The 10,811-nt window shown below is 38.7% G+C and overlaps 3 protein-coding genes across 3 annotated transcripts; 2 read left to right on the plus strand and 1 right to left on the minus strand.

Moving 5' to 3' along the window:
* Positions 1 to 864: 864 nt before the first annotated feature.
* mrpl43 (mitochondrial ribosomal protein L43) lies at positions 865 to 2,051 on the minus strand. Its single transcript, XM_056770596.1, has 3 exons — positions 1,763 to 2,051; positions 1,457 to 1,563; positions 865 to 1,363 (listed from the first exon to the last, which is right to left on the minus strand). The coding sequence occupies exons 1-3, from the start codon at positions 1,891 to 1,893 to the stop codon at positions 1,155 to 1,157; spliced, it is 447 nt and encodes a 148-aa protein (XP_056626574.1). The 5' UTR covers positions 1,894 to 2,051; the 3' UTR covers positions 865 to 1,154.
* A 185-nt stretch (positions 2,052 to 2,236) lies between these two features.
* On the plus strand, positions 2,237 to 6,638 carry twnk (twinkle mtDNA helicase). The gene is given in 7 exon segments (XM_056770593.1): positions 2,237 to 2,318; positions 2,670 to 4,050; positions 4,429 to 4,669; positions 4,918 to 5,025; positions 5,520 to 5,661; positions 5,779 to 5,887; positions 5,890 to 6,638. Coding segments are annotated over 6 exon segments (2,181 nt in total). The 5' UTR covers positions 2,237 to 2,318; positions 2,670 to 2,693; the 3' UTR covers positions 6,114 to 6,638.
* A 454-nt stretch (positions 6,639 to 7,092) lies between these two features.
* On the plus strand, positions 7,093 to 10,344 carry galk1 (galactokinase 1). The gene is made up of 8 exons (XM_056770595.1): positions 7,093 to 7,419; positions 8,002 to 8,191; positions 8,501 to 8,620; positions 8,718 to 8,853; positions 9,146 to 9,327; positions 9,424 to 9,574; positions 9,730 to 9,892; positions 10,111 to 10,344. The coding sequence occupies exons 1-8, from the start codon at positions 7,249 to 7,251 to the stop codon at positions 10,180 to 10,182; spliced, it is 1,185 nt and encodes a 394-aa protein (XP_056626573.1). The 5' UTR covers positions 7,093 to 7,248; the 3' UTR covers positions 10,183 to 10,344.
* The last annotated feature ends 467 nt before the right edge of the window (positions 10,345 to 10,811 follow it).

Consider the following 10,811-nt stretch of genomic DNA (forward strand, 5'->3'; position numbering starts at 1 on the left):
TAATCCCCATAATAGGTCAAGCTAGTTTTCACTTGGGACAAAAAACGTGATCAGAGCACTTGTCTCATCTGCTTATAATAATTGGGACATATTAATAAATATACTTTTCTTTCGAGAACTTATTCATTATAACATGTCTAACATTGATTAGATGCTTAGCCTTGGGTTATTCTGCCCGGTTACTGTCACGCAACCATTGATTCATCTCCCTGGAAACCTGGTTGGGTTCTACTACTGTAGCTGTGACAACACGAATAAAGAAGTCTGAAGAAATCAGAAACCATGATCAAGGTCTTTCAAAGTGTTCAAAAGTTAATAAAAATAAAGTGCCAATAGAGTTGATTCTGATTTCATCCAACATGCATAATGTTTTCGCCCACAGCGTGATAATGGTCTGTGGCATACAGCTTACAGTATTTTCTAGAAATGTGTGGGAGTGAGAAAATCGCTCCTACTGTGCCCATAAGCTTTGTGTCACTGTTACTGTAGATGAAATGCGCACGTTGCATGTTGGTTAAGATTCCATTTTCTGCTGCTGTGATTAACACAGACACATTTGCAATAAAATTCTAATTGGGGGTTTTCAAAGGTTAATTCTTAAAACCATGTGATTTCTTTGTGAACATAAATATGTGGTTACTGCAACAGTGTCTGCCTACTCGTGCTCCTGTGCAGAATTTGTTTTTGGTAGCATCTGCCAGTTGTAGCATCGTACAATAAACTGCTTTTCTACAATAACTTAACTCACAAATGCGAATAGTACCCCTGTATCTCATTAATTAAGATTGGTCCGAGAGATTATTAGTATTGGTGACTGTTTATCAAAGTGGCTCATAATGTAAAACCAAGCAAAAAACGATCACGTTAGCTCAGAAATTTATTTCCCAATGAAATGAGTAAATTTCTCAGTGGATGAGCATCTTTCAACAAGCCTATTTCCAAGGTACAAGGTACTCTTACTTCATTAAAAATGAAAATCATCCTATGAGTCCATCCTAATCGGTGCCTGTTGAAAATGTCCACCTCATCATTATACTGTTAAACGTGGGGCAGTTTTGGATCCGTGGCAGAGGTAATTGATCATCTTGGAGGTCTACTAACAAATCGGCACGTCAGTCAGAAAATAAATAGAAAACCATTCATCAGCAAAGTCCTTATTTTCCTTGTGGGCCAACTGGATCAATGCGGAGAGGTCGATTTGTGAAGGGGTGCCACTGGCCCTGGATACTTGGACTTTTTGTGTGGAAGGGTTTACGAATTCGGATGATGTCTAATCCTGATTGGTTGGACATCTTGGTTATAAGTTCAGCAATTTGCTGAGATGTTTTGTTGGTGACCGTCTCCTCTTGGACTTTACCGTTTACTGCAGAAAGGAAACAGAAACAGTGAGTGCAGCGCACAGTTACATTCGTTTGATATAGTCTAGTTGTTAGGAATATTAGTCAAAATCACATACAATACTCGGCTACTATTTTGGGAATTCTGCTGGACTGAGGCGAGATGTAAACCACGGTTCCTGGGGTTTTCTTGGCAAAGTCGACCACACCTTCCTCAATGAAATCCCTGAAAGAATTCGGCAAAATGTTATATTTCACAATAAACAACACAAAATGATGCATGAGCAAGAATTGTCAAGTGAAACTAAAGGAGAAAACTACTTATTTGCGGAGCCTCTTAAATCGAAGTAAAACAATTTATACATAATACATACCATATTTATATACTATATTATTATACATGATTAATAACATGGATCACATACCTGACTCCCAAAGAGCCCTGTCCTTTCTTTGAAAAGATGATAGATATCCGCTTTAGCTGACACACATATCGACTTACTCCATTATGAAGAACGCTCTGTAAAAAACGACTCGGTGTACCGCGAGCAGTCATGTCAACTCCCTTTATGATCTTTCATTCGATTAAATTCACTCTTTAAATACAGTCAGTCTTCGCAAGACTATTTTAGCAGGTCCTATATATGTTTGGGTTTAGAGGACAACCGTAAGAAGACATGTGTAATGTCAATTCCGTCAGAATTTGTCAACCGGGTGGAAACTGGGACTGAGTATCAGCAGTTCTGCTTGGTAACATACACAAAGTTTATTTAACTAGAAGACGTGTAATTTGTCTTTAAATGTCTTAATACGTTAGGAAGTATAATTCAATTATATTTGAAGCCATGCAGACAAGATATTTTTGACTGGATACACAGAGACATAGAGTTTGTGTTTCACACGGAAGTATTTTGGGGTGCGGACCTGAGCTTAGAGGCGTGCAGACGCATGTTATCAGTTTGGCGCCCTTCTCACATTTTAGTAAGTTTCTACAATTCTGTGAATTATGCATTCTTTCTTTTTATAGTTTATAAACATTTAGGGTTATGGGTTTACTATAATGGGTTTTTTCGACATTGTTGTTCATTGTACAGATATACTTCAGTAATAAGTAGGAACGTCAGGGGTCATGCATGTATTATATGTACATGTAACGTTACAATATACATTATTACACTATACTTACAGTTCATTCACGTAAATCAGTCAGTAACAAGACTATATGTATTATATATATATATATATATATATATATATTAATAAGATATATATTTGAAATATAATTGATGGTTATTAATTAAAGCGCTTATAAATGTTTTTATCATGTTACAGGTCGGATGTCCTGAATAGCAGCAGATGTGGAGGAGCAAGTTTCTTCGGGGGGCTGTCTGTCTCTTGCAAGGGGCAGATCGCCGTTATCCCTGTAAACGTTTTCAGCTTCATCTCTGGAGATATTTCTCTTTTTGTCAGCCATCCCTCCATCCATCGCTGCGGTGTTCTGTAAAGGCACCAACGGGGTATCGCTCTGAAATCAAATTGAGACATGCTGTTCCTTTATATTTCTATAGAACTTTGAGAAAAGATGCGACGTCTACAATAGACTTCCCTCTCCATCCCCTCACGGTGACTGACATCAAGCAGTATCTTCGCTCAAGAGATATTCCTTTCCATGATGGGTACAGCTGTTTGCATGCTCCTAGTATCTTTTTGGAACCTGGTTCTGGTAAAGAGAACCACTCACTGTTTATCGATAAAACCACTGGACAATTTTCATGCATGGAGACTTTGGTGGAGGGGACCTGGGAGGACCTTCAGGATTGCATCGAGGTGATGTTAAACGAAGGACAGACATCGATAAGCCCTAATGTGCTGTTGGGTTTTCCTGAGAGTGTGGAGGAGCATGAGGAGAGAGAGATGGAGCTGAAAGAGGTCCAAAGAATCTGGAGCAGCTCCGTGCCTTTCTCCGACCTCCTTGATGAGGAGGTGCAGCTTGTCAAAACCATGTTCCAGATTGGTAAACTCACCAACGCCACATTGAAAAGATTCGGCGTCCGGTTATTCAAACCCACTAAGAGCTTGGTGTTCCCGTGGTTTAGCGGGCGTGATTCAAGCCTCCGGGGCGTTAAACTCCTTACTGCTGCCATCAAAGGTGAAGGGCAGGTGGTCTACACTGAAGCTACAGTTCCAAAAGTTTCCAGCTACCACAACCTCTTCGGTCTGCCTTTAATAGCGCACAAGGATGTTGAGGTTGTGCTTACAGGACATGAGTTGGACAGCATGGCAGTAAGTCAGGCCACTGGTCTTCCGTCTTTGGCCTTGCCACGGGGCGTCAGCTGTCTGCCCCCCATCCTCCTGCCTTATTTGGAGCAGTTCAAGAAAGTTTCATTATGGCTGGGAGGAGATATGCGCTCATGGGAAGCCTCAAAAATCTTCTCCAGAAAACTTGGACTGAAACGCTGCTCTTTGGTCAGGCCGGGGGAGTTTCAGCCGTGCCCCAGCAAGGCATTGGCACAGGGAAAGAACCTGGCACGAATCGTCAAGGCGTCTATTCCGGCTGCCCACAAGTCCATTGTGTCATTCAAGCAGCTCAGGGAGGATGTGTACGGGGAACTGGCTAATGTGGAGCAGGTGGCTGGGATACCGTGGAATAGATTCCCTGAGCTTAATCGAATTCTTAAAGGTCATCGCAAAGGGGAGCTGACTGTTTTTACAGGTGATGTATTAACCTGAAAAGGATAGTCCACCCAAAATTATTTTATTATTTATTCTCCCTCGTGTCACTCCAAACTTGTATGACTTTTGCAGAACACAACAGACGCTGGAAACCAAACAACCTTGGCCCCTATTGACTTTCATTGTATGGACACAAAAGCAATTTCTCAATAATATTTTTTGTGTTGTATACAATGTTTGAACGGCATGAGGGTAAATAAATGATGACGGAATTTTATTTTTGGCTGAACTTTCCCTTTAACATAGTTCTTCCTAATTGCGTTCTGTAACCTTTTCAAATTTGCTTCTGAAGATACATTCGAGTTTACATATTATATAAACTATTTAAATGATAATAATATTGTTATTATATTTGTAGGTCCAACTGGCAGTGGAAAGACGACCTTCATCAGCGAGTTTGCCCTGGATCTTTGCATGCAGGGTGTCAACACACTATGGGGCAGCTTTGAAATCAACAATGTGCGCTTGGCCAAAATTATGCTGACCCAGTTTGCCAACGAAAGGCTGGAGGAGAACCTGGACCAATATGACATGTGGGCTGACAAGTTTGAGGACCTGCCTCTCTACTTTATGACCTTCCATGGACAGCAGAACATCAAGTAAACACTTTTCCCATTCCTTAACGGAATAGTTCATAAAAAGTCTGTAATTTATTTACCCTAATGTATCTGACTCTTTTCTGTGGACAACAAATAAACATATTTTGTGTCCATGCAGTGGAGGTCAATGTTGTTTGCGTACTTACATTCTTCAAAATATATTTTGTGTTCTGCAGAAGAAAGTCATATAGGGTTGGAATGACATGAGGGTGAGAAAAAGGCTAAAGATTTTTTTTCCCCCTGAATAGGACTGTTCTGGAGACCATGCAACATGCGGTTTACCTGTATGACATTGGTCATGTGATCATTGACAACCTGCAGTTTATGATGGGCCAGGAGAATCTGTCTTTTGACAAGTAAGTCAACAATTGAAATAAACTCAGAATTTTTACAAATACAATATATTTAGGTACAAATATAGTACTTCAGTTGTTCAAATGTATCATGGGTTAAAGGTGCTGTGTGTAACTTTTTGGAGGATCTATTGATGAAATGCAATATAATATACTTAACTATGTCTACAGAGGTGTATAAAGAAAGACCTTACATAATGAAGCGTTATGTTTTTATAACCCTTAGATTGAGCTATTTCTATCTACATACACCGCTGGTCCCCTTGCAGGCAGTTTGCGATGTTGTTTCTACAGTAGCCCTAAATGGACAAACTGCTCTTCAGAGCACATTTTGTCAAAGAAGTGAAAACCTGATGACATCTTAGAGCTGTGTCAAACACTGTAGTGTTTCGAAAGGAATGGGGGGGGAGTGAGCCGTTGTCACCACTAGATGCTACTAAATTTCATACACTGGACCTTTAAATGATTATTTAATAGTTAATTAATGTTTTTCAAAGGTTTGCAGTACAAGACCATATTATTGGAGCCTTCAGGAAGTTTGCCACAAACAGCAGCTGTCACGTGACCCTTATCATCCATCCCAGGAAAGAGGAAGATGATAAAGACTTACAGACAGCCTCCATCTTTGGGACAGCAAAGGTTGTTACACTAAAAACAATGACCAAAACAATTTATTCCATTGTGTGTTGTGTTGCATATATGTTTTACTTGTCTGTATAGCGCATGGGCCTAATCTATCATTCTTTGTCACATCAGGCCAGTCAGGAGGCAGATAACGTGCTCATCCTCCAGGAGAAGAAGTTGGTAACGTGCCCAGGTCGTAGATCCCTTCAGGTGGTCAAGAACCGCTTTGATGGTGATGTGGGATCTTTCCCTTAGAATTTAACAAAGCCTCGCTCACCTTCTCTGCCCCTGTGAAAGGTAAACAGAAGCTTCGGAAAGTCAAAGCGGACAAGAATGACAGCACAGAGGCAACAGAGGAAATTGAACACAAAGAAAAAATCAAGAAAACGATCAAGTCTACCAAAGCTAAGACGGTTAAGGCGTCTGGGCCAGGAAAGGGTCCCACGGATGAAAAAAATAATCTGTAGATTCAAGAATGATTTTATATTCTTTAAGATGAATTCCGTGAACAAGGTTTTGTTGTATTAGTGAGTCAAATATTTCAGTCTGGAAAATAATTTGTTGCTTCTGAGATGGCCAACATAAAATGCTGTTCGTAGTGGTTCTGGATGGATTGGCATGTTGTCTTATTGCATAAAGGTGTAAATGCCAAAACTGTATGAATGTTACTATTTTTACATGTCCTTGAATAACCGGGAGAACAGGTTGTCATATTCAATGTTTCATACCCCTTCAATTCCTTAATAAGTTATTTACACTGAAATATGCAATTTTATAAACAATATTTGTTTTCCGAAGTATTTTCCTGATCAGTTCATAAAACCAGTAGAATGGTTTAAAGCACTTAACAGTATCATGTGCTGTATAGTAATACTGTATAATCCTTCCATACATTTCATCAATCTAAAGTGTTAGTTTAGTCTTAGTTTTTTTTAACAAACTAATAAGCTGTTGGAAATAGGCTGTGAAAATGAATGTTAATAAAAGTGTTCCATAAAGTCTTTATCTTCTGCTTATTTATGTTGTTAGTATTTTTATACTGGTATCATTACTCAAAATCATTACCAAATATAAAAAATTGGGATTTTCCTCGTGTTTTATAATGGGTTTCTAGTTATGGAAAAACGACATGGACCCTTTATAATGTTTACAACAAAATAAAAATATACAATATGTATATATTTAATTATATAACATCAATAACAACTTAATGTCTTACAATAGCAAATAACAAGAGGACGAATAACAAAATGCAAAACTAAGTGCAGCTTTACAAATTTTAAGAAATAAAGGCGACTAGAGTAAGGAAAAGTTTTGCACGTACAACTGTTGTGTATGTGACGCGTCACATTACTCTTCTGCGCCAATCAGAAGCCTCGTGTAGATACAGGAAGTGTCCAAACCTCACTTGGACGTTCCTCTCTTTTGTTTACGTTGGATGGCAGTCACATGAGCTTTGACCAACGTTTTGTACGCATATCGCTTCTTAACTTGTAAATGAGTTGATACTCCGTTTACATCGCATGGCTTTACCAACCAATATCTGGAAAAGTACTTAACACGCGTCAGCTAACAGCGATTTAAGCACAATCTTGCATCACAATGGCCAAAAGTTATCCGATTCAAAATGTTGCTGATTTGGTTGAAGAGGCGCGTCGTGTCTACCGGGAACGATTTGACGGGGATGACGCAAATGTTGCGGCGTGCGCTCCAGGACGCGTGAATTTAATCGGAGAACACACTGATTATAATGAAGGTTATGTCCTCCCGATGGTAAATGACTTTTATGACAATGATATTAAATCCCATTTAAGAAGTTGTAGTAAGATATAAAAAAAACAGCAAATTGTATAGGTGTAATCCAATCTCTGACGCAATGACAAATAACGTGAACCGAGTATGTGCATTATGACGTCACGTTTTTGTTAAAGCAAAATACCTTATCGTGCAGTTCTGATGTTCTGAACAATAGTTTGTCTGTTCTCTCGTGTCCTTGGTGATATACAATCTATTTTACACGACAGACAGTCCAGCTGAAGAAACTCTAATTTTAATTACGAAAGGTATTAAGAAAAGGTATTTATGTAGTATGTTTTGGACCTTATTCCAGCAAATTTTGGTGGTGCTCTGTTGGTTTCCATCTTCAGAAAATATCCCACCTTTAGAACTCAGTAGTTACCAGCAGAAACCCACAGAGACCATTTTAGTTTCCATTAAAACCGTCCCTTTATATTAACCATTAAATATATTAATTTATGTGATAGTTTCTAGTATTCTTCTGATCAGGAATCTTTTTTTTATTGTCTTTTAAATAGAAATGACCACAAATCTCATAATATGTTTGAATGGTTTTAGGCCTTGCCAATGGTAACCGTAATCGTGGGCAGCAAAACCTCTGACCAGAACTGCTGTGTCGTAACTCTGACTGAAGCTGCAGATGAACCCAGAGAGGTGGACTTTCATCTCCCATCTGAACTGGCCCCTCTTTTAAGAGGCCAACCAAACTGGGCCAATTATGTAAAGGGAGTTGTACAGCACTATAGAGGTAATCCATCGCAAACATTTTTGTCCATCCGGCACAAAAGGGAAGTAATGAGGGGCTGTACATTTTGTCTTCCTCTAACACAAAATGTGACCCCCAGGGCCCCATGCTGAGAACTTGTTCATGGACTTACTTTTTAAATAGTGTTTATCATATCTGCACTTTCTGGAAAGTTGCTGAGGGCACAATTTTTTTTTTAAACCGAGAGATAAACAGGTTCAGCATGTACTTGAATGTGCAGAATTTCAGATTAATCCCATGTCTCTTGTAGATACTCTAAAATAATTTTCAATTTGTTCTGCTTTTACACAGTACGTCCCATCCCTGGTTTTAGAGCTGTAATAACCAGTAGTGTGCCACTAGGGGGCGGTCTCTCCAGTTCAGCTTCACTTGAAGTAGCTATGTATACTTTTCTGCAGCAGTTGTGTCCAGGTAAGGACTCCTATTGGTCACACCTGCAACTGTGCGGTCGCTTTTTATTATAAGATATATTTAGTGGTCATATATATTTAAAATCATTTCTTCACAGATGATGGAAATCAGGTTGCCAAAGCAATCGCCTGCCAGCAGGCTGAACACACTCATGCCGCTGTTCCCTGTGGCATCATGGACCAGTTTGTGTCTGTTTTGGGCAAAGAGGGACATGCGTTACTCATTGACTGCAGGTAGATTATTTTGCATATCTGTGTCGAGTGGAAATTACTGTTTGTCTATATTTATTTTTACATGTGTCTCCTCATAAATAAAAAAACTCAAATTTAACTCTACATTTATGCATTTGCTAGACATTTTATGTCATTGCAATTTACATTGCCGTGTGCGTGAACTGATCATTTGATCAATATTACCTGGATATCAAACTTGTGACTTTGGCATTGCCAGCCCTGTGCTTTACAAGTTGAAAAACAAGAACACAAAAAAAGCGTATGAATTTTTTTTCTGAATCATTCCTTTAAGATCTTTGGAAGCCACCGCTGTCCCTTTAACTGACCCTGGACTTGTAATTCTGATCACAAATTCCAATGTCAGACACTCACTCACAGGCAGTGAGTATCCCACCAGACGAAAGCAATGTGAGGAGGCGGCAGCCATTTTGGGCAAGAGCAGCCTGAGGGATGCAACTCTGCCAGATCTGGAGGGTAAGAGTTGGAAAGATTTGTAGTATGCACCATAATGTATTTGAATGATCAGGGTCTATGACATGCATTGACCCTAAAATTCTTCCAAACTCACAGCTGCCAAAGATCGATTGGACAGCGTCACATACAGACGGGCGCGTCACGTTATCGAGGAGATCGAGCGCACGGCGCTGGCAGCAGAGGCACTCAAGAGAGGAGATTACAAAGAGTTTGGAAAGCTAATGGCGGAGAGCCACAATTCCCTTAGGTAAATGTCAGTATGCAAGATTGACATAAGAATAAGAAAGGCTTTCTACAGTGACTTAATTCCTAAGCCTGTTTGTTTAATAGGTGAGGTTAACTGCCAGTTAAATGACCTTAAATGATGTGTTCTTTGACTGGGATAAATATTGTTTATTTTAGGGATAATTACGAGGTCAGTTGTCCAGAGTTGGATGAGCTGGTGTCTGCAGCACTGGAGGTGGATGGAGTCTTTGGGAGTCGGATGACGGGAGGAGGGTTTGGTGGATGCACGGTTACATTGCTTGAGGCACAAGCTAAAGAGAGAGCAATGAAACACATTCAGGTTTATCAGTTTAAGATCCTCTTTGGGCGATCAAATTTAAGTTTCTGCTTATGAGTGAAAGTTTTATTGAAACTGTAGATAATGAAACGCATGAACAAATTATTCAAGATGTTTCAATCAGATTTGACTTTTGCCTTGTATTATTATAGACAAAACTAAAATGTATTTTCTAATTACAAGAATACTGACCAATTTGTACTTGTTCTGTTTCTTTACAGGAGAACTATCACGGGTCCCCAACTTTCTACATAACTACCCCATCAGATGGAGCACATGCTCTCAGTCTATAAAATAAAAAAGCTCTTCTAATTTACAGAGATTTACTTTTTATCTTTACAGAAATCAGTGCTAATGTTGCTAATCTAAATCATTTTACAAATGTCAATGATGTTTACAAATGCGGCTTTGATCTAATACTTTCTATCAATTTTAATAAAGAGTATTTATATAAATTGTGCGTTGTGTTCAACTTCATTGACTTTTGTATATGTTTTATTAAAATGTATATGTTATAATTGTATATTATATTCATTAGTTGAATCGAATAACTTCCATTTATGAACAAGTGTAGTTGTAAATCCCCAAAAAATATCCATTTTATATTTCACTCGAAAATAAAATAAAAAGTAATTTATTAAAATAAAGGAAAATAAAACTCGTATTTGTATATTTTTTATATCAAACCAATTGCATATTTCACTCTTGTACAATTTTCCCTATCTCTGACTGACTCAAACTTCTAATCCTCATTATCTCATTTATTTACATTTATTTTAAACGCTCGTATATTAATTTAATGCATTTGAAATAATGTATTTGTTACAACAATGTTAGTGCTTTGTATCCAAATCATTAAATAAAAGAACCATAGTGTCTAGCGGCCCCTGCCGACCACGCGCTACACTGTTCCGGAAGGCGC

The sequence above is a fragment of the Triplophysa dalaica genome, chromosome 17, assembly GCF_015846415.1.
Source record: "Triplophysa dalaica isolate WHDGS20190420 chromosome 17, ASM1584641v1, whole genome shotgun sequence".
Taxonomy (NCBI): domain Eukaryota; kingdom Metazoa; phylum Chordata; class Actinopteri; order Cypriniformes; family Nemacheilidae; genus Triplophysa; species Triplophysa dalaica.